The sequence below is a fragment of the Gorilla gorilla genome, chromosome 17, assembly GCF_029281585.2.
Source record: "Gorilla gorilla gorilla isolate KB3781 chromosome 17, NHGRI_mGorGor1-v2.1_pri, whole genome shotgun sequence".
In the NCBI taxonomy this organism is placed as follows: domain Eukaryota; kingdom Metazoa; phylum Chordata; class Mammalia; order Primates; family Hominidae; genus Gorilla; species Gorilla gorilla.
Window position 1 is genome coordinate 105,724,400 of NC_073241.2, and position 26,771 is coordinate 105,751,170.

Sequence of the window (26,771 nt, forward strand, 5' to 3'; positions counted from 1 at the left end):
GCGTACCCAGAGGCGTACCCAGGGCAGAGTGGCGCACCCAGCGCAGAGAGGCGTACCCAGCGCAGAGTGGCATACCCAGCGCAGAGTGGCGCACCCAGCGCAGAGAGGTGTACCCAGGGCAGAGTGGCGCACCCAGCGCAGTGGCGTACCCAGAGGCGTACCCAGGGCAGAGTGGCGCACCCAGCGCAGAGAGGCGCACCCAGCGCAGACAGGCGTACCCAGCGCAGAGTGGCGTACCCAGAGGCGTACCCAGGGCAGAGTGGCGCACCCAGCGCAGAGAGGCGTACCCAGCGCAGAGTGGCATACCCAGCGCAGAGTGGCGCACCCAGCGCAGAGAGGTGTACCCAGGGCTAGAGGCTCAGGTGGGGGGAAGGACGCCCAGTGCTGTTCAGAGTTCCATTTCCTGCCCAGCACATCTGGAAAGCCACATTCGGGAACTTATCTAGTCCGTTCTTTCTTCAGCCAGTAGAGACACAGTTATATCTTTTAATTTTAAAACACATTTTATCTTTTTAAATTAGAATCTTTATTGCATCTGATGGTCCTGTCTCATTTTCGCTGTCTCATCAGTAAACCATTGCAAACCACAGTGCCAGCCCCTGTGTCCCCACATTTTTGACACAATAATTTCCTCCAGGTGTGGCTGAGTCAGAATTCCTTCTGCGTCCATCCCTGTACGTCCTGTATGGGTGACAGTGCAAGGGTAAGAACAGTGGGCGTATTCAGTGGGGAAATAACGTGTGCTGTGAAAAAAAATGAGAAAAACACAGCATCTTCCATTAAAAAAGTGTATGTCCTCAAGTCCACAAAAGAGTTGAAAAAAAAACCACTCGGGCCATCTGGGCATCTTTTCAGATGAACGATCTTGTGACTCATCCTAAAACTCTTCTATAAATAAAGAGCATTAACACTTTGGTTTATGTTCAGCCAACAAAAATAAATAACCACAGATCAAAGCCGGCTGTCAAACGATTTAAGCCACCCTCTGCAATTGGGGAAAAATGTCTTACAAATCTCAGAACTCCAAGATGTTTTTATTTATTTCAAATTCCAATAGAATGAATATGTTTTATCTAAATATTTTTATCACACAACTAAAACATTGAATTACTTTTTCAGAAATAGAGTTAAATACATCAATCTAGTTACAAATTCTAATATAAAGAGTACAAAATATAATGTTATAAATTGTATTTTAAAAAAAGAAATACAAATTCTATGGTCTTTTGCATTTTACTGCCTCAAAGTAGAATTAGCAAAGCTGATGAAGAATGAACATTTTCCCTTGGGCGGGTGGCCCTTGGTCACTCCCACAGGCATGTTACCGGGCTCCAGCGTGTGCTCCCACCAACCACGGCAAACAAAGGCGTCCTCCTCACTTGAAGTCCTGGCCTGTGGTTGTTTCATCTTTTTTTTTGCTCAGTGAACAAAACGTTCTGAAATTAGAACTCACCAAAGTTAAAAGCAGTAAAACAACATATGCTACTTAAGACATTTTGAAGTGGAAAGTAAAGCTATATGAATGCCGTCCTTCCTTCCTTCCTTTTTCTACAGCTTGGAAACCTCTGAGAATTTGCTGGGGGTGGCAGAGGAGGGTTTGTCTAGTTTGAAGGAAGGAATGTTGGTAGACAGTCTCCAGCCACGAAAGCCCAGGAGGTGCCCTCTTCCACACAACAGACTAAGCACTGCACCCACTTTCTTTGATCCAGAAAGCATCCCTACTGACCCTGTAACCTACACCCTCTCTGTCCAAAGAACAGAGGCCGACCAGAGTTGCCAGCCTGGAGAGGCACCATGGAGATGAAGCTTGCCCTTTCTGCACTCAACCCTGCAGCCTGAAGGAGTGTGAGATGATGAAACCCACATGTGCCGGAGCCCCTGCAGAGGTGTTCTCACACCCTCAGCGACCTGTGCACAGTGGCCGGATCAGGGGCGGGGGCCTGTCATACTGGGTGCTCCTTTCTCTGACGAAGTAACTGTATGCAACTCCCAACTGCTACTTCCTGAAGCAACTGCTTTTCAGGGAACCAGTGTCTTTCTTGGTTTAAAAAATAAATAAGTAAATATTGGGGGACCTCTTAAAACACTTAATACTTTTCAGAGCCTCAAAGGCAAAATTCACCTGGCTTTGAAGCCAAATCTGTATAGTGCTGAGAATGAAATCTGTCCGTCTAAGATGACAATAAGACCTTCCAGGGAACCAGGCAGAAAGGTGGGCAGGTACAGTGGCCAATTTCCCAGAGAAGATCCTCAATATCTGACTTTTGAGAGAATTTAAATATTCATTCTTCAAATTAAGGAATACAAGTGAACAACCTGAAAAGATTTTTAGAAGCTCATTAGCTGTGTGTTATTTGAATGCAAAAATGAGGAAGAGAGATGAGCGGGAAACAGGAGAGTGTGGGAAGGCAGGCCAGGGCGCAGCCAGGCCCCAGCAGGAGCAGAGCAGGAAGCAGCGAGCGGAAAGCAGGGGAGAGACACCGAGAAGCTGCAGTGTAGACAACCAAACCCTTTATTGTCTAAGTTACATTAGACGCAACACTGTAAAAAATCCTGTTAAGAAACAAGGAAACAGCAGATCGGGAGAGGTAGTAGAAAGTCTGTAACAGTCAGAAGACAACGTACAGAAGTGTATCATGCAGAAATTACCATTCGGAAAAAAAAGGGAATCAAACAGTGGCTAAATAAATAAGAAAACACAAATCATATTAAATACTATGACCAAATCAACAAATTAACAAACCAATACAATACTGATGATGGGTGGAAGGAAGGGACCACACATCCAGGCCTGCCCACAGCTGGCCTCAGGCGATGGCGTTCTTGGGGGGGGGCCCCCAGTCTGTTTAACTGGGTGAAAACCTTCCTCCTGCACTCTGTGCACCCTGCGCGGCCCCGCAAGCTGACTGTCCTCCACGCCTGCTCTCGGCAAGCCAGGAAGGATCCAGCACGCGGCCGGCAGGGCCCCAGCGCCAGCCCACTCCCCACCAGAGTCTCCAGGATGGAGACTCACCAGCAAGACACTTCCAGCTCCAAAGGCCAACTGCACTTTTCCATGCCGCTTCTGAAACAGTAAAAATGTAGACTACACTTTTGTGTCACTTTGGGTACAGAATTTCTTTTTAATAACTAAAACACAGAGAAACAGGACTGGGTCACTAGTCCCTGACATTCCTAACAGTCACCATTCACTTTCAGCCAAGAAAACAAAAGCCAGAAAATGCAGAAATGATCACTGTGGGGAAACTACTGAAATGATTAAACATAAATCAACAGAAGTGTCTTCTGATTTCTTAGGTGGACAGAGGAATGTGTCTCCGCAACTTTGCCCAAAATAACTTTACAGAACAGTCAATTACAGTTGCTTAACTGTATCTGCATGGACATTCCTAATTACACCAACAGGACAGATCATTTTCGTACATATCTGGTGTAAGAATATCAGAAAAAAATAAGTAAAAAAAAAAAAAATATATATATATATATATGTAAGCTAGCCAGTTACATTGCATCGTTTGAAAGTGTTGCAAAGTAACCTGAACTGTCAAGTAATTTAAACTCAGTAACAAGTAGAATCCAGAACCAAACATTAACTAATAACAATAACAATAATAATAATAATATTATAATAATAATATTCAACAAATCATTAGAACAGGAAACCCACACTTTAGGGTGTGTGTGTTTGTGTGTGTGTGTGTGTGTGTGTGTTTAAACAAGACTTTGTATCAGAAGCCCACTGTCTACAAAAACTGCACTAGTCCATTACTGTATCAAGTAAACTGTTGCTCTCACCAGTATTAAAGGTTAATTTCTGTACATGTAAAATTATTGCTTTTTTGAAAAATATATTTAGCATGCTCGTTTAATCCATTTCCTGCCTTTACAAAATTTCACAATTAAAAAAAAACCTAGTAAAGCTTTTGCAAAAAATTTCACAGAACATTTTCATTCAAGGCAGCAGTAACTTTTGATAATGCATAAAATCATATGTGCAAAAATCTGAAACTCTCAGAAATATTACCATCACACATAGTGTCACGGCAATGGGAAAAGAAAATATTTATATCTGTGGAATACAATTTCAATTGCGTACACTGCATGGTTTAAGATCCTTTGTTATGGGCCTTAACCCCCACCACAAAAACTCGCATTTGCATTACTGAGGAAGAGGTATATAAAGCCGTCCCCCACCCAAGGGGCTGGTGATCCCCACCCTTTATGAACAAAGTTACTCATCCTGTGGAGGTCACCAGGCCCAGGGAGAAAAGACACCCACTTGCTGGAGTGGCTCAGGGAAGGGGCGGGGAGGCAAAGAGTGGGGACAGAAGGCGCCAGAGCTCAGCACCCTAGTCATCTAGGGCCCCTGAACCTGCTCAGGGATTCTTCTGCTATTACTAAAACAGGTCCGAATCGGGAGGACTCAGTGGCTAAGTAATTTGTTAAGACGTATAGTCTTCCTTTGTAAGCAGTTTGCAGAATGTAGCCCTGTTACAAAAAGGTCCTGAGAATAAACAAGAAGCCTGCTTTTCTTAGTGTTCCGCTAGCTCTCTTCCAAGGCAGAATCTACGCATTCCCACAGACGTGTCTCCTTTGCCGGATTCGCTCAGTTCGAATGGTGGAAAGAATGGAACAGGCACACGGCCCCAGGGAGGAGTGCGATGGAGCCAGTGAACAATGAGGGTCTCATCATCATGCCCCTCCGCCAAGCCTGCTTCCCACAGCACCTGAACATCACCTCCTTCCTCTCTCTTATTTACTATTTTAAATAACCACTAAGACAAGGAGAGGCAGTAGTATTAATACTCGATCAACCTCAAATCCACCACGGCTTGTTCTGACATCATCTCCACAGTCCCTCTTAACATGGGAGGCCCCTGTGACAGTCCTCAGCCTCGCCACTCTGTCCAACACACACAACAAGTATCTTTTTTTCCAGTGTCTCAAACTTGTCTTGAATAAGATAGATGCCTTGTGCCCCTACTGTGCCTGCCAGTACTACTGTTTATTATAAGAAAATATGGGACTATGGACGATGAGCACGTAAATGCGTATATAGTATCTACATGTATTTCTAGAATATAGTATCTTCATTTATTTCTGAACGTTTAACAAGGAGAGGCATCTGCCTTCAGTTTCCACTCCAGCGCAGCGGCTCGGGATGTGAGGTGTCTGCTCAGGAGTTCCCCGGCTGTTCTTCCATGGAGCGGCCAGGTCACAGGTGGGAGGCTGCTGGGACATCGTGAGGGTACTGCTAATGGCCGTTACGGGGACCTGGGGTGCGTCGGAAACACGCCTTTAGGTTCCCTTTCTGAGAGGCACTGTCTGGACGGTACCTGTGTTAGAATGGTCTCTCCCCTGGGTGAGAAAAAGGAAAGAACAGGAGAAAAGCTCATTTCTGCCTTTTGGTTTCTAAATGCATTTTTCCTATTAATTTTCTAATCAACATCCAAGAACACAAACAATGACCTTCACAAAACAAGCCAACCAAGTAGGCGAAGACCCCCTGACCTGAGCTGTAACTCATTTCATAAAATGAGCATCAAGTATTTTAAATTTGCCTTGCTGCCTTTAAGAGAGGCAGCTTGAAAACGAATCATTTCCAGTGTGATTTAGAAAGGATCATTAGGCTTCCCTAATGGTTTCACATGTAAGAATGGCAGATGATAGTGTCTGAACCAGCTCTGGAGAGAAGGTTACAAGTTGGCAAGATGAGGAGGCGGCCAGATTGTAAAACTGTATAGCACAAAGCAGATTTACAAGTGAACGGTAGTTCCAAAACAAGGCTGAATTTGGGGTCATACAAACAAAAAGAAAAGCACGGCTCTCACGTAGGTCTGTCAGAACTTCAGAGCGTTTTCACCCATTTCCATAAACAATTACCAAGTTGGAAAAAGGGAAGGAGTATTCTAAAGTGAACTGCGAGAGAAAACCAAGCATAAATGGGGGTCCACAGCTTTCAGAGAATGTTCTCCAATGACATTTGAAGCATCCCTGTTTGAACAACAGCATTTACAATCTGAGGACAGAAACAGTATGGCCAGATTAATCTTACTTAACTGCATTAACCTTCAGCTAAAATCTTGACGAAGTGAAACTGACCAGTGGAAATTAACATGTATACATAAACTAAGGGACTCGTGTAAAATTCTAACTGTTTCCAGCTATGCCTATAGGAACCCCAGAAATAATGGCGGAGTGGGGGAAGGTCTGGTTGACATAATGAATTAAGGGCTTTTCTTTAGTTAATAGTTCCAGAAAACTCCTACTTACAGCTGGCTCTGTGTTCGTGACATCTACCCGTTGGCATGTAGTGGAAGTCAGAAAGATACTGGACAAAATTTTACGAGGGGTTGGGGGTGGGCGCAGTGGTGGAGACAGCAGTTTATTTGAAATGTAGGAAACAGTAACGGAATGAGAGATGTGATAAAACTTCCCTAAGTAGATGGTGAATTTCCTGCAGTAAACGGAGAAAGATTGTTTTACATTTTTGTACAGCGACGTCAGGCCGTGAAGAGATCTCTGAGGTTCTGATGGGAAATATTCATCATCAACAGGGCTCACTAAGAACCAATTCCAAATACATTCTGGAAGGAAAATGGTCTTCGTGTTTACCAAAGAAAACTGGGAGTTACAGTGAGCTATTGGGAGTTTGGCCTTGACCGTCTCTGCATAGCGAACATAGACGTCAGGGACCGTAAGAGGTGGGCTGTGTGTGCCTAGATTGCACATGGACGGCACCCCCAGGGCACATCCACCTGGGTAGCTCTTCTTTTGGACCAGAAGTCACAAACTTGCATTGGGTTAGGCATCAATGGACTGTTCCAGAGGCAACAGGAAGACGGCCCTCCGTCCATGAAGGGCTAACGTTTTATATTACAGGGCTCAGAAGGCTTTAAAAATATTTATTTTGGAAGCACTGCAAAGTCGGGATAAGCCAAACAACTAGGTGGTTAAATTGTGTTCACAAATCCAGATGCAGAGATGCCCATTTTCTCTTCATAACTGAAGGGATGTGTTCCAATACCTCATTTTTTTAAGAGAGTTGTTTTAAGTTATTGATTCACCGGAGGCTGCCATGTTATTATTCAATAAAGCAGCCCTAGAGCATTTTTAAGAAATGAATAAAACAGGGAAGAAAGGAGGCAGAGAAATATTCAAATTAAGTGGACGCACTATAATCTTTTGAGCACACCCACATCGCCTTGTCCTCCTGGAAGGGAAAGAGTAGTCAAAACATGAGAAGCTTTCGGAAGATTTCGCTTTTCTTTTCTGCAGCTGTGAACTGTGGGCTTTTCAGTAATGCTGAAAGACATACTATCTTTCTTGAAGGTATTTCAGTGTTCTAGGGATGGATATTGACTACTGGGACTTCACGAGGTCCACTTTCTCTCTTTCTTTTAGTAAGGGCAAGGGAAATGTGTATGTAGTGGTGGATGTGGATCAATGCCCTGCACACAAAAAACCCGCCATGCCCCAGGACACACGGGGCACCTCTCGGCCTTCAGAGGGAGGTCAGCCCATAAACAGGGCTTGTGGTCAGCCACGCAGGCAATGCTAAGTGTCTGAGGACCAATTACACACAATGCTTTATTGACTAAAACCTTTACCCAACAAGCCATAAATAAACAAAGGCTATGTGACTGGGGGGATTTTGGGTAATTCACCAGGTCTAATTCATGATTTTTGGTAGCATATTATATTTAGAGGAAATGGAAAATGTGTTTTAAGATGCTTGTTTGGTTTAATAAATAAGAAAAGCTTAAGCAAATGAGCTGAATTTCAAACTCTGATCTGTGATGCCGAGACTCTAAAAGTGATACTGAAAATAGATTATGCATATATTCAAATGTACCAACCTACGAGATTTCTCCATCATTTGCATTATAATAGCCACAGCTAAAAATGAGACAAATTAGGTCGCCATTTGTTTTTTCATTTCCTGTTATTTTGATTAATGGAATTATTTATCCAGCTTAACCATTTTAAAATAACATTTAGAATAATAAGAAATAAACTATTAATCATAGTCTTTAAATTCTGGCAAGGAATCCAAACAAATCAAAACACCAGATTTCATATTTCAGCAGACATTCTGGTCTTTCAATAAATCCCAAAACCACGAGGTTGGGGGGAATAATTTTTCTTGGTTTCAAAAATCATTTTAATTTCTAATGTTTAACAACAATGCAACAAAAAAAATCAATTTCTCTGCAACACTAAAGAAACTTCCTAGTTTTTCCTCTAACATCCACAGGACAAAACACCCAGATTTCAACATATTGTTTTCAGAAAGTGTTCTTTCTAATGATGAATGCTGATGATTACTAGAAACTAAACATTTATTCAGTTGTGCTAAATGGATGACCAAGCATCTTTTAAACGACAACATGCATGAGCTCTTCCCCTCATTTAGAATTTGATTTGGAGGATCAGCGGTCCTTGATATTGGAACCATCTTAATCCAAAACACTTAGTAAAAGCACCAAGGACAAGCACCGGTGCCACCGCCGGGCTGGAAGAATCACCCACAAGGGCGGATGCCCTCACAGCTGGGCTCCTGAGGCCCAGGGCCCGGACCCTCTCACCATCTTCTAGCTTGTCTACGATCGAGGCAAAAGAGTGAGATGCCTAAAGGGGTGTGCTGTGAGCATCCACAGCCTACGGGTAGCCCTGTTATTTATCCTCCATCTCTGCCTTCCAAGGCTCCAGGCATCCTTTCCACCCTTACCGCCTACCAAAGGAAGGTGTTCAGAAAGAAATGGCTGCTTGACTATCTGGTTTTCATAACCTCCTCTACAGTCTTAAAGTATGTGTATATAACACGGAAGAGGCTTAAACAGTGCGTGTGCTGAAAAAGACTGCTACTAGTGTCACCACGAAAGGAAACTACTTTATGTCTCCTCAAGCTTCAGCTGTGTGCTGATGAATTAAACTGACTTTAATTTAATTATTTATTCTTGATTCTGGCCTATGGTGAATTTAATCAATTTCAGCAGATTTACCTGGCCCTCGTGCCTGTTGAATTGTTTCGCTGAGATAGACGGTATATCATGATTTCTCAGAATTTTCCAGTATAGAATATTCAAATATTAATATGACAAAGTAAGGGCAGTTGTTCTACAAAAACCAACCATGTCTGTCTACCAACCGGAGGGCTTTTGAACAGAATGCAGCAAATGAGGTAACTATGCCTATCTTGACAACACTTTTCTCAAACTCACGGTTTTCCTGCATCCTCTCTTTAATGAATAATTAACGACAAGTCTCTTAAACCAAACAAAACAAAGAGAAGCACGCTGGCAGGTTCCGACAAAGCCACAAGACACCAAGTAAAGAAAACATGCCATCAAACTGAGTTCATAAGCAAAATCTACTAACCGGCTTATCAATGACAGCCATCTGTCTACACGGGCATAAGTATGTGTGTAGACGTGTTCACGTGTGTGCTCACCACAGAAATGCTCTCCAAGTATGTGAGTTTCCTCCAGTTATTAAGGAAAATTGCTTATTTTTAGAATAAATGACAAGAGGTCACACTGAATGTGTGCTCTGTGGTGTACATCCTAACTTGCTTTCCACAGCAAGTATACAAAATAAGCACCATTATCATTATTTTACAGATAAGGGAACTTAGGTTACATTATATGTCTATGGTAGAGGATCAAAGTTAAAGCCTCTACTCAATAACCCAATAGATTATATTATCTGGGTCTCTCAGAGTAGAACTGGCTGACCTTGAATGAATTTAAATGTTGACAGCTGTTAGATACAGTCTCTGCCAGGATCTCTCCTCTCCACTATAAACCCGTATCTTCGCCTGCCTATCAGACATTCCTACCTGGGTTTCCAGGAAGCTCTCAAACTTACCTTGAATTCTATCTGGAAATGTTTTATCCTGCTCCTCCTTCCAGCCTCAGGGGAATGGATCGTCCCTGGGGCCAGCTGCCTGAAGTCAGACCTAGGGTCAACACCATTCCGTCCTGTCCCTCACTTTCCACGCCCAATCCCTCTGTTCTAGTCCCTCAAATCTACCCGCTCTCTCCGGCCCCATGCCAGCTCAGGCCACCTTGTCTCTCACTGGGATCAAGCTAAGCGCCTCCAAAGACCTGCTTCTGCTGCCGGGAACCACTAAGCCCATTCTCAGTAGCGTGTGACCTGCTCATTCTTCTCAAGCTGCAACTCTGACGGTGTCAGCCCTGCCTAGGGCTCTCTATCCCCTGTGGGAAGAAATTCATGAGTCTCAACAAGGAGACCTGGTGCTCTCTAGACCCCAGGCCCGAGCCTCCGCCCACCCACTCTGGCTCTCCCTCCGTGAGCTGACCCCCACCCAGTTCCTCCAGTGGAATGTGTTCCTCCACTCCGGGCCTTCCACGTGCTGAGCTCTTTAGGGACACCCATCCCTCCGCCCCTCCATAGTCTTCCAAGCGCCTCCAGCCTCAATGACAGGACCCTTCCCATGTCACAGCGCTGCCCTGCTCTGCCCTACTTCCTGTCTAAGCCACCCATGGACCTTTTGAACCAGAGAAGCAGGAAAAAAGGTTATCTTGTCTCCCCAGTATCCTGCACAGGCCTGGCACGCAGTGGGTGGTCAATAAATATTGTTAGTAAGTGAATAAATTATTATAAAATGGAATTTCCAAATACTGTTTCAATTACATAATGTAGCATCTATTATGTATATCTATAAAAGTCCATTGACTTTAAGTGTCACATCAAGTAATTTCTGCATGAATACACAGTGTTGCATGATCCAAAAAAAACACAGCCATGATCCCTAGCATCTAAAGCCCACAGGAAAAGAATCCGATTTAAATATTAATGAATGTTAGTAAAGCACGCTCCACATGAAAAAGAACATGGCTGGTAAGTATGAATCACATTCTAGACATACATAACTACAGAATGTTTTCTATAATCTATAAGGTATCCTAAATTTAACACAGCTATTGTGGTTTCTGTAAACAATGAGAATTATAGGATAAGAACAAGGAACCCTAGGATTTAAACCTCTACCTATTACTGATGTGTTTTGCAATTTTCCTACCCAACAAATCTCTATGGGAATGCTTATAGTTCCAAAGTACGTTAAGGAAAATGGAATTTCCTTAGAGAACTCTGCAGAGCATTCAGTGACAAATCACCAAAAGCTACTTTAAATGTAATGAAAGACAAAAAAGTACCATCAGAGGCCATGAACTCAGATATGGAATTTAACAAACCAACTGCCACAGCAGGAGACGCATACAAATCTAGCTCAGTTTTAATGCCAGGCCTGAACCGCCACTGTCCTATGAATGAAAGGAAAGCTCACCCACCGAGATCTTCACACCAACAGTTAATACACAGGCTAAGTCTGAAAGCCACATTCACTCAGACCACAATATTGAGTTACTGTAAACTTGAAACTAAGAGGTTAGTTGGTATGAAGTATAAAATAACAACATTTTAGTCTAGAGAGACAAAGAGAGCGATATAAGTACATCTTTTCTATATGAGAATCAAGAATGAGTAGCAATTATTATAAACTCCCAGCATAACCAATAAGTAACACAAAAATTATTTACAATAGTCTAAATGATTTGCTTTTTGATCTCCCATTTCTCCCTGGAACAAGAGGTTTTCAAAGAGGCTTAGGTAGAATTAATAGGCAGCAAATAAACTGACATGCATTCCTGAAGAATCTCACCAACTTGTTCCTAGATCCGCCTGGCCTGGCTTCCCGCCCCTGTCAAACATTCCTACCCAAAAGCCAGGTCTTTGGTGGGTTGAACGGGTCACCTGTGTAAGCAGGAACACTTGGCACTCACTCCAGTTGTAACATCAACTTGTAATTCTCAATTACGGCATGACCTTGCTGTTACTACATCCCACAAACACATCATGGTGACTGTTTGCGGCAAGAGGGTTTTATTTCTGTTAAAAAGGACAATGCTTCCTAACTGCAGTGCAGGTCATACACTTGGAAATCTTTTCATTCCATTTTCAGCAAGATGTTTTACTTATTTCATAAGTTGTCATAGTATTGGGTAACTATGGGTTTTATTAAGAAAGGCAGAAGCTAATTATTTAAAACCTGTAATAAATGGCAAGGGTTTTTGTCAACAATACATGAAGCAAAGGCCTTTAACAATACATAGAAATTCTAACAAGGCAAAAAAAACAAAAACAAAAACAAAAACCGAAATCCCTCATCAGGTAATATCAATTCTACATCCAGCCCAGCTCAATCACTCATTAGCAGTGGGTCCTTGGTGAAGCCATTTCATGCCTCTTATCTTTTTCCTCTAGAAATAAACTAGAACGATTCTCAAGTTCCTTTGAGATCTCACTAGATCATGCGGAGTCTTGAGATCCCTTGGAGGTCTTAATTGCCCTCATCCTCACCAGCAACCAGGAATCCCACAGACAATTAGATATTTCAGCGCCGGGACACAAACTGAATTCGACCACCCAGACAGCGCTTGACTCTCATGGCAAAGAAACTCTTTCCTCAATGACAAAGGGGAGAGTTTGTCTTTGGAGAAAGCCAGAATGTTATTTAGAGGATGCTTGTGCAACACAGGTGTGACATCCTCCGGGAGGGCAAAATGGGAGAGCAATGAAAATACATACTCTCAGCCTGAGAGAATGCAAGAGACCCGCTGCGGGCTGTGGGTGCCTCCCTACTTTAGAGCAGGACTCAGAACCGCGTGCTAATGCCAGGGTCCCACACACTCAGTGTATACTGAGTCATGCATGTACACAGGTCACGCCTGGATGGTAAGGTGCATCACAGGCAGGCACAGACACAGGCACACAGCTACTTTCAGGCACTCTGGCCTTGCCAGTCGTGTTCGTAATGCAGAGAAACAAGGCACAAAGCCGCAAGACACCACGCTGGACACAAAACTTTTCTTACGGAATAACACAAAAATAATGTTCTTCAAGGAGGTTAACCATAATTTGTTCTCAAGCAAACTCATATCCAAAACCATCTTGGAAAAACGGAGTTTCTAGTGTTTGCAGTCACCGCCAGTCTGTCCCGACTTCCTCCTCCCCAATACAACCAACAACCAGCTGTGTGCACCTAGACCCTGCACCACCCGGCTGGGAGGACCTCTGTGCGGGTACTGCCCACAGACAGCCCCGAAGGGTCAGGTTCCAAGTCAAAGCATATAGGATTATTTACACATCTAGTGAAAAAAACAAAAAGAAGGTCATGCTTCAGTGATGAGCATCATGGTGCACCTTTCCCAGCTACCGCATCGAAACCCAGACATCCAATCCAACATGAGACCTACTTGTTTGGGGGCGTCTGCGGAGGTGGTGTGAACTTCAGAACCCCGAGGCCCATCGGACTCAAACACCACTGTGGGAACAAGGGGTTTGTTAACAGATGAGCGTGTGAGCTTCAGGACGTGCACATTAAATGAGTCCATTACAGATTAAGTACTTTCACAAAAAAAGACACCAGCGCCTAGCCTGTGGCTGGAAAATACCAATTTACCGTAACACTTACAGTAAGAGACTGTGATAATGGCTGCCTGGGGCCACTGCCCTTTTTAATTCAGACCTCGCTGCTGAAGAAAGCAATCACTGACAACATTAATTATCAGTGTGTGTGTAAGGGACCCTCTTCTTGCATTACTTACCACTCGGCCTGTGTCATCTTGCATCAGACCAGCTTCTGTGTGCATCCTTCACACTCCTGATAAGAGAACCCCGTCTCCCTGTCTCTCTAATGCCCCTGCGCCGTCCTGACAGTTTCCAGCCCGATCGGGTGCAAGCTCTCTACGTGAGGGCTGAGGGATTTTGCAGTACATCCTGCGTGGTCCAAAGGGGCCCGGGTGTATCCCACGGAGTCCAGCCAGTGCCAGTGAGGACACAAAACCAAGCCTACGCTGTGCTAAAAGGGTGCTTTGATTAAACGTGTGCTGGTGGCAATGCCATTCATTAGCATATTCATTTCTGAGGAGTCAGTTACTCTCTAATTAAAATGGAACATTTGCAAACAGGCTTATCTCAAATTAAACCACATGGCACATGGACACCAAAAAAACCCATTTCAGGTGTGGAGTGGGGGTGGCCGGTATACGATCCCGGAGGCAGATGGCAGGCCCCCCGCCGCCTGGTAGGGGCTGAAATCGCAGTTATCTCCCTCGCTGCGGATGGTCAAGCCACTGACAGAAGAGACCCCTCTTCCTCTGCTTCCCTTGGGGATAGCTGGGCGGGAGGGCGATACCTGAGTGTGCCCGCATGTGGGCCCTGAGGTGGCCGGGCTGGTGGAAGCTCTTTCCGCACTCGATGCAGACGAACTCTCCTGGCCGGGCCTGCGTCCGGAGTGTCCCTGCGGTGGCGAGGTGGTGGTAGTGGCAGTGGCGGTGGCAGGGCCGTGGTGGGGTTGGCGTGGAGGTGAGGAGGCAGGAGAGCGAGGGGGAAGCGAGAGGAAAACATCATTAGTCTGTCTAATGTGTCATCATGTGAGGCTCCCTTCAGGCCCTGGTGACAACTGTCAGCCTTCATCTCGGCTCTGCTGACAGGCCACACACTCTCAGGACTGCAAGGATGCATAAATTACAGCGAATTAAAAACCACCCCCCGGGACAGGAGGTGCCTGCCAGGCAGCACGTCGGGATGTGCAGCTCCGAGCATCTGCAGGCTGGGCACAGCCATCACCCGGCTCTGTCAAGCGGCACATCCGGCAAATCAGAGTGACACCGGCATGACAGAGACGAGGCTCATGGAAAATAGGAAGTGAGCGGGACCAGAGCCCACCGTGACCCGGCCGCGATCCTGGGAGACCCACGCAGAGTGAGTGCGGCCACGGGGTGGCCCCGCCTCTGGCCCTCTCGCCCGCCTGCCTGGGCAGCTCTGAGGCCCCGGCCCCCAGCAGAAGGGAGGGGACACCTGCAACCACCAGGCAGCAGGTCCCCAAGGTGCGTGCACCTGCTGGCCATCGGCAAGGGGAAGTCCCCAAGTCCCACCTTTTCCCCAAAGATCATGCCACACCCCTGCACTCAAAGGCTGGGCTTTGTGTTTCCTTGTGATCCAAAAAGCCACACGACTTTGATTAGAAAGGGATGCAGAGAGTGTTTATTTGTCTGCACACCTTTTCTCTCTGAAGAAAAGGCTTGATTTCCATGTGCTGGCAGCTCCAAAGAAATTTCTCTGGCTGGGAGAGTCACTGTTATGCGCAATAGTAACTCAACTCAGTAGGAAAAAAAAAAAAAAAACAGAAATAATAACTAGAAAAAGTTACACCTGTTGCAGTAATTTTTTAAAACGCTGCTTTATGCAGCTGAGTTTTTATGTATCTAAAGGCTGACACCTGAGTGTGAACAGCAAATGAAGAGAATGACAAAAGGCACCTTAGTCACACTGGTTGAAAACAAACCTTCAATATTGTTTCTCTTACCCTAATTCAGAGTAGCTCAACAGGTAAAAACATAAAATCATGTTTACACTATAGATCATGTTTATGGAAATAAGAAATGCATGAACTGTGAGGCACATCTTGTCAAATTTCTTATATGACAGATCATTAACATGAATCAGAGAAATTCAACAACTTAGCCACCAACTACTCAATATTCCCATTGCCTTACATACACAAAAGGAATAAGAAGAAACATTTCAACCAACACTCAAGCTAACAGGGGCCAGGTGCAGCGGCTCAGGCCTGTAATCCCAGCACTTTGAGAGGCCAAAGCAGGAGGATCACTTGAGCCCAGGAGTTCAAGACCAGCCTGGGCAACACAGTGAGAGACCTCATCTCTACTAAAAATGTAAAAGCTATCCAGGCGAGTGGTGCATGCCTACGCTTCTAGCTACTCGGGAGGCTGAGGTGGGAGGATCACTTGAGCTCAGGAGGTCAAGGCTGCAGTGAGTTGAGATCACACCACTGCACTCCAGCCTAGGTGACAGAGTGAGATTCTGTCTTGAATGAAAGAAAGAAAAGAAAGAGGGAAAAGAAAAAGAAAAAGAACAGAAGAGAGAAGAAGCAAAGAGAAGAGAAGAAGAAAAGAGGAGAGGGGAGAGGAGGGAAGAAGAGGGGAGGGGAGGGGAGGGGAGGGGAGGGGAAAGGAGGGGAGACAGGAGAGGAGAAAAAGGAGGGAGGGAAAGAGAAGGGGAGAAAGAAAAGAAGGAAGTAAAGAAAAGGAAGGAAAGGAAAGAAAGAAAAGAGATTTTTTAAGCTATTTTGTTCCCCCATTCATTTGCATTAGAAACACCACCCAGTGGAGCTCCTACGAAATGAATTTCTGAAAGTGGTTGTCTGGATTTTCCCAGGTACAATCTAGACTGCTTCTACAGGTGGAATCTGACCACGCCTACACACAATACTGACTAATGATGACGACATGCAATGTCATCTGTGTCTAACATTCACAACTTTCAAAAACTAAGTCATTATTCTTTTTTCAAGTAATTATTGTAGCTATTTCCTATCCAAATGAGCAACAGAGAAAACATGGATAGCCCTCCCACTGATCCGTGCTTATTTCCTTGAATTAAGGGTGCATGAGCACGCGTGCACACACACTCACGCAGGCGTACACGCTCACAAGTGCACGCACACATGAGTTTCCCACACATCTCACCATATCACTTTCTCTTTACTTTTTAAAGACAGGGCACTTGCCCTTATGGCCAATAATATTATGCCCAAGCTACAACATTCCGAGTGAATCACAAAGGTTATAAACTTCATTTGAACTGAAGACCACCTGGTAAACACGCAGCTCAAATGTTCTCACCTAGAAATTCAAGTTGTGTTTGGAAAGTGGACTTAACGGTCAAAGAAAAAGGCCTGGCCAACTTCAGAGAGGGACACCCAGCCCTGCTACGCTGCGTGTCATTACGTGGTGCTGTGCTATCCATAGAGAAAGAGGAGATGAAAAAGATTCTACAAAGAGAGATCAAACTGCAAGAAAGCACAAAGCTTTCATCACCACAATATGAAGGCCTCCTTGGTATAAATGACTTTTTTTAGGTCCCAATAAGAAATACCATCTATTTTATCTGGAATTATTTTATTAGCTTCAAATTTTATTCTAAGATTCATAGTATCAGATCATCTAGGCTGGCCATAAGGTCTGAAAACACAGATCATGTATTATTTTATTACTGTTGTAGCAATAAGTCATTTATGTTCTATTGCTGTATGTTTATGACTTGGTAGTCACACTGTACAATGATTACAGAAAATGCAGTGGGTTTTTCCTCTTAAATGGTCAGGGAGTCCCTAAAGAAGGTAGCAATAGTTCTTTCCTTCCTGTTTGGGTAGAGTTTTTAGACTCTTCATATCTACAGAAACATCACCCAAACATGTTGGGGGCGGGGAAGTCTTTGAGACTTCCGTTTCCTAACTTCTGAATAAAACCGGTCTTAGAAGCATCCTCCTCCAGCAACATTCTCTGTATAAATGGAGCCTGTCCACTGCAACATCACAGAATCACACTTCTAGCACCCGCAACTATTGCATGTACATGTGAAATGACTTCCTATTCTCTGAGACCACTCTCCTCTGCATATTTCTACCTCCCCAAACTACAAAATGATGCTACAGCAATAGGGGTATAATCAATGACCACTCACAGGGAAGTTGTGATCTTTACAGCTGCAGACGACACCCACCTAGCAGACACGCAACAAACACACGGGGTGAGAAGAGAAGACCAGAAAGCACAGATACACTTGTATAATAAGACACGTCAAAAAGATCAATTTGACCAAGGAAGGAATGAAACAAGATTCTAGACTCATGACTCAAAAATCAACTACAGGTACACCACAAAAAAGAAACAGCTGAACAGAAACAAGTGGAAGAAAAAAGCCCTAAGAAAGTGAGTTACACCAGTATTCAGCAACACTCAAAAAAGGAAATCCAGGCTGCACAGATTTCCTGGGCTGCGGTAACAGAAATCGAGTTTCTGTAACAGGAAACATGAGTGTTCTGTTCACCTTTCCAATAGTCTGACCACACCAAGGCTGCTGGGTTTCCTTCTGGCTACAACACTTTAAGGGCGTCAAAAACAAACATTCAAGTAAGGAGAAAGGAAACGCGGAAGGTCCCAGAGACCAAATAGAGGATGGATGTGAAGGTCCTGGACACCAGGTAGAGAGTGGACAGGGAAGGCCCCGGAGACCAGGTAGAAGGATGGACACAGAAGGCCCCAGAGACCAGGTAGAGAGTGGACGTGAAGGCCCCAGAGACCAGGTAGACAATGGATGGGGAAGGTCCCAGAGACCAGGCAGAGGATGGATGGGTAGGTCCCGGAGACCAGGTAGAGGATGGACAGGGAAAGCCCTGGATACCAGGTAGAGGATGGACGCAGAAGGTCCTGGAGATCAGGTAGAGGATGGACACAGAAGGTCCCGGAGACCAGGGAGAGAATGGACACAGAAGGTCCTGGGGACCAGGTCTCCTGTCCTGGGAGACCTGGGAAGGCCCAAGATGGGAAGGCCCAAGAGACCAGGTAGAGGACGGATGGGAAGGCCCCGAAGACCAGGTAGAGGATGGATGGGAAGGCCCCGAAGACCAGGTAGAAGATGGACACGGAAGGTCCCGGAGACCAGGTAGAGGATAGATGGGTAGGCCCAAGAGACCAGGTAGAGGATGGATGCAGAACAGGGATGCTGGGTCCAGGAAAGGCAAGAGGGAGATGTCTGAAGCCTTAAAGAACTATGACATAGAAGAGTTCTCAACTTGTTCTGACAACTTCAACACAGAGACCTGTAGGCAAGGGAAGTTCACCAAAGCTAGGGGCCCAGGAGGTGCCGAGCCCCCTCACCGGAGGCGCCCCATCTGGAGATGCTCGGCACTTCTCAGGTGCACTGACCGAGTATCTAAACAGGCTGACCTCAGGTACTCTATACCCGGGAAGCCAAGATCCTAATAATGCACCTACTAACAGGTGTATTTTAAGACCAAAAAGGTGAGAGCACTTCCCCTAAGAAACCCAATTTAGAGTACACTTAGAAACCCTAAATTTGCTGACTCACACTATGTCTCAATGTGTACATGAAAAGAATAAATAACCCAAGATGAGCGCATGTACTTTGTGACTAGTATTTTTCACATATGAAAGATAAATATTTAACCTCTCTCTTTCAAAAAAAAAAACGCCTTAGAACCATTTATTTTTTAAAATGTCTGTAAGAAAAGGGAAAATACTTCAGACTATTTTGGACTTCAAATTCTATCATCTAAAATTTCAAAACCTGACCTTAAAACTCACTTCTACTTTCTTAGAAACAGCAACTACGCTACCCACAGGGCAGCTCAAAAGCCTTTAAAAACTGAGGACGCCACTTTCCAGGTGTGAGCTGGCAGGTTTAGAACCTAGCGTGCACGCAGGCGGGAGGGCATGATTAATTAAATTATGAGTCCGGTGGATCAAGTGGGCGTCAAATCCCCCTTGCTCTGCTGGGAGGCGGCCACCGGGGGAAGGACACAGCAGGCCAGGTGCAGCTGGGAACACCCAGCATCCACAACAGCGCAGCCCTCACCACTCAGCCTTCTCTGCTTTGGGTTCCAAGAAAACCCACATCTCCAGAAGTGAGACTGGCATCACATCAAAAGGCCACCAACAAACTTGTTTTCCACTTAGCAGCAAATAATCTACGTGACTGAGAAACCCTGCTGAGGCTGAGGGAACTCGCTCACTGCAACTGAACGTGGAAAAAGTCAAACCATCAATCCACATGGCACTGCGCCGCGCCTCCCACCCACGACAGCCTCCTCAGGTTACACCGTCCACCCAGAGCACATGGGCGGGGAGAAGAGATGAGGATCTAAGACCACGCCTCAGGGACCCCACTCCTGAGTCACACCTCAAGCCAACGCGAATGACGAGACCCTCAGGTGTCCGGGCCTATGGCCTCATCCTAAAAAGTTCACAAGCGTTCAGCGGGCTCTTCAAAGCAGGAATGTAACAAGGTTGACTGGAGTAAGGCCTTTGCCAGCAAATCTGTAAGAGGGGCAGCAGGCCTGTGATGTCTCCTACTGGAAAACACCTTGGGTGGGCATCCCTCATGCCAAGACAGCCCTGCCAGGCCATGGATCTAGGCAGGCTCTGAAACCCCGGCCTAAGCCAGGAGCTCAGCAGGTGACCCCAGCACCCACTGGGACACTGTCCCACGGTGGATTCAGGGAGGCTGTCTGCTGATATCTCCCAGACCCAGAACCATGCCCCTGACAGTCCTGCCAGCTGCCTGGAGTTTGCAGCCCTGGATCTCAGATGTTCTAATGGTAACCACTTTAAGAAACCACAGGCTTACAACGTTTTTTTTTTTTTTTTTTTTTTTTTTTTGAGACGGAGTCTCACTCTGTCACCCAGGCTGGAGTGCAATGGCACGATCTCTACTCACTGCAACCTCCACCTCCTGGGTTCAAGCAATTCTCCTGCCTCAGCCTCCCAAGTAGCTGGGATTACAGGTGCACACCACCATGCCTGGCTAATTTTTGTGTTTTTAGTAGAGATGGTGTCTCTCACTATATTGACCAGGCTGGTCTTGAACTCCTGACGTCGTGATCCGCCCACCTCGGCCTCCCAAAGTGCATGGATTACAGGCGTTGAGCCACCATGCCCTGCCACGACAAACAATTCTATCGAAGAACGGTTAGGACTTCCCAGGCAATGAACTGAGAGACTCTGTTTTGTTTTTTTAACAGAACTTAGGTTTGTGTTCTGGACGTTAAGTGAGAGTGACCTTCAGTTATGTTCCAGAACGGGGCACCGCATGCAGTGCGCGTGCCGGAGGAGCAGGAGGAAAGCCACCAACTGCTTCTCAGTGTTACTATCGGATAGCAATACTAAGGCAGAGGGAGAAGCGAAGATAGCCTTTTCCAAGCATTTTTTTCAGGAATTTTTGCACAAATCCCATTCTCCAGACTTTATATGGTACATCGATCCTCGGCAAAGCTTTGCTTACTAATACTAGAGGACTAATTAGGTGTTTTCTTTAATTACAGATGAATAAAAATAAAACTTAATACATTAAATGAATATTCTTGTCTTTTGAGAGACAGGACAATGAACATCTACGGATTCTGTTTAAAATGACAAACACGTGAAGTGCAGTCACGTCTGTCTGCTCCTGCGGAATGTCGGTGTGGAGGAAACGTCCTCTCAGCAGGAAGGAAGCCGTGCAGGGCTTGCGACCTCCTCCCAGGGCCAACGTGCAGAGGGCCACCAACCCCAGGCAGACATCCCCCGGCAGGGCAGAATGTGGAGCCTGGGAGAGCTGTTCCCATCTGCTGTGCTCCCAGGCCAGGGCAAGCAAGCGGCTCTCAGCTCAGCAGTGGGATGGGGCCAGCTGGCTCTGTCCTCAGGGACATGGACAGGCAGGTGGGCAGCAGCCCTGGCCTTCCGGGGGTGGTTCTGGGGGTCACATTTGGGCTGGGGAAGAGAGGGCCCGCACATCTTACCTCTGTGCTCTAGCCCAGGGCCGCTGACACCCCATCCCTGGTAGAGGGTCGCAAAGTCCTTTGGAATGTACGTCTTAAAGATGTTGAGGATGTCCAGGCGCTTCTCATGCCCCTCGGCCACCGGCTCCTGTTTGATGGAGTGTAGGACGGGGGGCGCCCCAGCCACGCCGGGCTGGGCCTGCAAGGCCGCGTCGCCCCTGGACCCCGCAGCACAGGTGGCCAGAGTCCTCAGCTCCTGGGCTGCCTTCGAGGGGGGCTCGCGGGGAGGTAGAGGAGGAGCGCCCCCTTCGCCCTTTGCAGGAGGTGGACCCTGAGGCTGAGCACTGAATTTGGCTTTCAGGGAGTCCGGGGCACTGTGCTTATTTGTGGGGGCAAAGCCAGCCCCCGCTGGGGGGACCCCAAACTTCTCCACAGGCTTGCTGTTCGCCGAAGGCTGCGCACCAGCCCGGGTGATGACCGTGGGCGTAGGGGTGGCGCTCCTGCTGAAGCCCCCGCCACCCGGGGCAGGCACCGGTTTGGAGCTAGCCTCCTGCCTGGGCTTGGCCAGGGCCCCCTGTGTGGCCGCGCCATGTGGCTCCTGGCCGTGACAAGGTTTGGTCTGTAGATACCCGTCAGGGCCGGGCGCCCACAGAGCGCAGGGACCTCTGGAATGGCTCTCCTTATTCTTAGGCATGCTAGCGGCTTTTGTGACCACTCCCAGGGGAGAAGAGCCACTTTTGGACCCCGGCATCCCCCCTGGCACCTGAGTGCGGGTGAACCGAGCAAGGAGCAAAGGCTGGCATTCTTTGCCACCGAGGGCAGGCGGGGGGCCCGTGCGTCCGCTCCGGGAAAGGAAAACCAAATTGCTTCTGATGCTTTTGTAACCATTGGGCTGAATCCACGGGGGAGCCACGGAGTTGCAGCTGACGCGGTGCCAGATGCGTTTGTGCATCCACAGGACCTCGGGGTAGTAGGTCTTGTGGCTGCAGTAAGGACACGGGTGAACGACTAAAGCCGCCTGCAGGGAGGAGGCCGTCTCCTTATTGCTGGGGTCATCCCGCGAAGACCTCGCACTTAAATCTAGCGGCATGAGGTCTGGGGCCAGCGCCCGCTTCCCTCCCCCAGAGTGTTCCTTGTTGTGCAAATCGGACAGCTTTTCTGCAGGGTGACCCATCTGGCCCTCCGCTCCCATACTGGAAGAGAACTCCACACCATCACCAGGGACGGGCACCTCCTGCTTGGGGTGAAATGCTGGCATCTTTAAGTCCATAGAAAATCTGTGCTGCTCTTGCCTTCTAGAAGTCTCTCTGCTACTGTTTTCAAGTATGGACACAGAAGCTGCGATCCCTGCCTTGGACTCGCCGGTGTCTCTTTCCGAGGCGTTCCCTCCCAGCTTGTGACTCTGGTCTCCATTGGAGAGCTCGGTCGAAGTCACCTCTTCGGAAAAGCAGCAGCGGCGCGGCTGTCCCCCTAGAGGAGGCAAAATATGAAACGGGAAGTTACCATTTCTCATCAGAACACAGCAAGACACACGGCGCGTACAGCTACAGCATGTTCCAAGCCATCTGTCTTCAGCAGGAGAAGCCACCCTTGAGTCTGGGTGGCTCTTAGAAAACCCATGAGGAGCCACCCAGACAAGAACAAAAGGGGGCGAGTCAGGCAGGACTTCTTTTCTCAATTTAAATGACCCGAAAGATCACAGGGAAAAAATACAATAGCAGTGGTGTATCTAGTTACATGTAACGACGCCGTCCCTAGTTAACAGAGGGTGACTGGTATATTAAAACTCGGGAAAAAAATTAATTATTCACAGCAGTATAAGGTTTGTATGACTTTTGAGGAACTCTACATTTAGGGCTCTTGTGGAATCTTCACAATCATTCATTGCAGGGTAAGAAAACCAGAGAAGTTGGGTGGAGCCCACAGTCACAGAAGCAGGCTTGGGCAACAGCTTACTCTGTCCAAAGGACCCCCGTGTCTGCCTCCAAAACCACTGGGCTACCGACCACCTTCCGCCTCAGCCATAGGGCTCCCTCCCTACGCATCTGTCCTGTGAGGTCAATTCTCAAGCCCAAAACCCTGATGCCCCAAGGTCCCCCAGAGGCCGGTGAGCAAAGGCAGCCACGCTATCCACCTCCATGCTGCCACCTGCCGGCTGCCCAGGAGAACTGAGCCCGGTGTTCCGCCCCTCAAGCTCTGCGCCCCTGATGGTCGGACCTTGACAGAGTGTGTCTGAGCCACAGTCTGGGATGAACTCTGCGGTGGGGAGGGATGGTGTGGTCAGAACCCTCCCACTTTACCCAAGGAACGCGTGAGACAGCAGAAACACAGCCGAGGTGTGGGTTGGGCTCGGAGGTTTTAAGGCTTTTCCAAAGTCAGAAGAGACTGGACTGCAAGTGGACACAACACGGATTAACAAAAATTCATTTATGTTTTGCATTTATGGCCTTGGGTTTATGTAAATCTAGACATCAAAACAGGGCAGGAGTACAGATGTTTCCAGATATCTTAAAACTCTCTGAACTACAAAACACAGGATTCTTTACCACCCAGCCGCCATCTGCAGTCCCTTACAGCCATGTCTCAGTATGATAAGGCCCCAAGTTCTTGGTTTTCAAATAAGATTTTCAGAAATTTTTAACATTCAGTAAAATGGAGGGATCTGCTAACTCAGAATGTTCCTTTAAAATGTTCTAAGTGTGTATTTGGAGATAACACTTAGGAATCCCAACAAACTGGTAACAAATCCATTCCAAGGGGTTCTTCATCAGGGTGAGACAGCGCCTGTCACTGAAGGCACTTGCCCAGATCTGAGGGACACGGTAACAAATGCTGGTTTTCAATTAGCGGGCAGTTAGTGCGCAATTCATACGCCGTGTTAAAGGACTTGTCCATGTAAAAAACGCCAGCAGTTAAGGGCTGATCAGCAGAACTGGTGCGGAGATGAGACAAAGGAAGAAAAAACTATCCAACTCCTACTGGCTCCTAAAGGCTAATATTTAAATAAAGTCAAGGCTGGACACAGTGGCTTATGCCTGCAATCCCAGCACTATGGGGGGCCGAGGCGGGTGGGTCACCTGAGGTCAGGAGTTCAAGACCAGCCTGGCCAACGTGGTGAAACCCCACCTCTGCTAAAAATGCAAAAATTAGCCACGCGTGGTGGCATGCGCCTGAAGTCCCAGCTACTCCGGAGGCTGAGGCAGGAGAATCGCTTGAACCCAGGATGTGGAGGTTGCAGTGAGCTGACATCATGCCACTGCACTCCAGCCTGGGCAACGGAGCAAGACTCCATCTTAAAAAATAACAGTAATAATGATAATAAAATAAATTTTAAAATAAAAAATAAATCAATGAAGTCAGGTATATGAGTCTGTTATACGCACACAGTGCATATGTGAAAGTATGAGAAAGGAGACTGGGCAGTGCTAGGATGCACCACGGATAAAAACATGGAATTAAGTATACGAAAGAGGAAACGTTAGCCTTTGTTTAAGTCAGACTGGTGCTCAGTACATTCGACTCATTTCTAAATATTCGAAAAAGGCAACATCCGGCAGGGAGAGATCTAGTTTTCCCTGCAGTAAAGGAATACAGATTTCTGAACACACATGTCCAAGACTACTAGTGGAGTCTGTCAGTGTAAACAATGCAGCTGTGTCATCGGCCCCTGTACATCTGTGGGGTTTTCAAAGCACAACTGTCGAGGCTTCCAAAATGTTCCCCAAAAGGATCATAAAACATCGCCTAGAACTTCCAGTACCTCTGACCAAGACACTGAGTAATAAACTAAAAGTGAATAATCTAGCCAGGCACAGTGGCTCAGACCCATAATCCCAGCACTTTGGGAGGCCGAGGCAGGCAGATCACTTGGGGCCAGGAGTTCGAGACCAGCCTGGCCAATATGGCAAAATGCTGTCTCTACTAAAAACACAAAAATTAGCTGGGCATGGTGGCCAGCACCTGTAATACCAGCACTTTGGGAAGCCGAGGAGAGCGTATCACTTGGGATCAGGAGTTTGAGGACAGCCTGGCCAACATGGCAAAACCTCGTCTCTACTAAAAATACAAAAATTAGCCAAGCGTGGTGGCATGCGCCTGTAATCCCAAGGCTGAGGCAGGAGATTCGCTTGAACCCTGGAGGGGGAGGCTGCACTGAGCCGAGATGGTGCCACTGCACTCCAGCCTGGGCAACAGAGCAAGATTCTGTCTCAAAAAAAAAAAAAGCGAATGGTCTAGCCCAAGTTATCGAAGTCACCGGTCGAGAGTGAACGGCAAAATGCCTCTGGAACACACAGACCCTGCACAGAGTCCCGAGCCACCCCAGGAGGGCAGGAGAGAAGCATGACCACGAGTGGAGGGGCAGGGGGCGGGAAACTGAAGCTATTCGCAGAAGCAGCTGATGAGCAGAAAGACTGAACAGCTTTCCAAGGACCTACTTCCTTTCCAAGGAAGAAAACACGTGGCTAACTGGAGAGGCACAGGATCCTCAGCAACAAGGAACCAAGCACCTTCTCAGCCAGGGACCCAGGACCCTCTTCCCCACCAGGCACCTTCTCAGCCAGGGACCCAGGACCCTCTTCCCCATCAGGCACCTTCTCAGCCAGTGACCCAGGACCCTCTTCCCCACCAGGCACCTACTCAGCCAGGGACCCAGGACCCTCTTCCCCACCAGGCACCTTCTCAGCCAGGGACCCAGGACCCTCTTCCCCATCAGGCACCTTCTCAGCCAGTGACCCAGGACCCTCTTCCCCACCAGGCACCTACTCAGCCAGGGACCCAGGACCCTCTTCCCCGGACCCTCTTCTGACCGAGGTTTCCTCATTACAGGATCAGGGCCACTGAAAGAGCAAAAGCCTCTAGTGAGCTCCTGATCAGGCCTCAGGCCTTGGTGTGCAGAGAGGCGCAGGCCCAAGCGCTCCCCGCATTCATCATCAGTAAGCCACAGAACAGACGGCTTCGCCCCTCGTCCCCGGCTCCTGGACCCAGTGCTGTTGGTTGACAAGGGCCCTCCAGGGGCCTCCAATCACGGGAATAAACTACTGCCAAGTCCAGTGGGCCTGGCAAAGTGCTGCCACGTGACACAGCCAAGGTTTCCTTACTGCCAAGGTTTCGTTACAGCCAGATCAAAACAAAACTAAGACGAGGGGCCTCCTAGGCGGCCCAAGGGGACCACGACACCCATCTGCTGTTCTCAGGTTCCTGAGTGCCATTCTGACTCTTTCATTTATCCCTTTTCTACACTCCCCATTCTCGTGTGCACTCCATCTACTGCACACGCGAGGTGAACCTCCCAGAGAAATTAAGCGCCACCACTGGCAATCAGACCTCCTCAGGACACCCCCTACAGGTGGCAGCAGGCACAGGACACACCCGTGCCCCC

General features: G+C 47.2%; 1 protein-coding gene across 12 annotated transcripts in view; it reads right to left on the reverse strand.

Moving 5' to 3' along the window:
- Positions 1 to 1,015: 1,015 nt before the first annotated feature.
- Positions 1,016 to 26,771, reverse strand: part of ZNF516 (zinc finger protein 516) — a 134,355-nt gene continuing 108,599 nt past the window's right edge. For 5 of the 12 annotated variants that reach the window (XM_055367969.1, XM_055367968.2, XM_055367967.1 and 2 more), the window contains exons 3-6: positions 21,413 to 22,861; positions 14,225 to 14,329; positions 13,284 to 13,351; positions 1,016 to 5,358 (exon numbers count right to left, since the gene is read on the reverse strand). In XM_055367969.1, coding sequence (XP_055223944.1) covers positions 5,299 to 5,358; positions 13,284 to 13,351; positions 14,225 to 14,329; positions 21,413 to 22,861 — 1,682 coding nt within the window. In that variant the 3' untranslated portion in view covers positions 1,016 to 5,298. The remainder of the gene's footprint in view (positions 5,359 to 13,283; positions 13,352 to 14,224; positions 14,330 to 21,412; positions 22,862 to 26,771) is intronic. The other 7 variants (XM_063699317.1, XM_063699318.1, XM_019014177.4 and 4 more) reach the window with 5 other exon arrangements.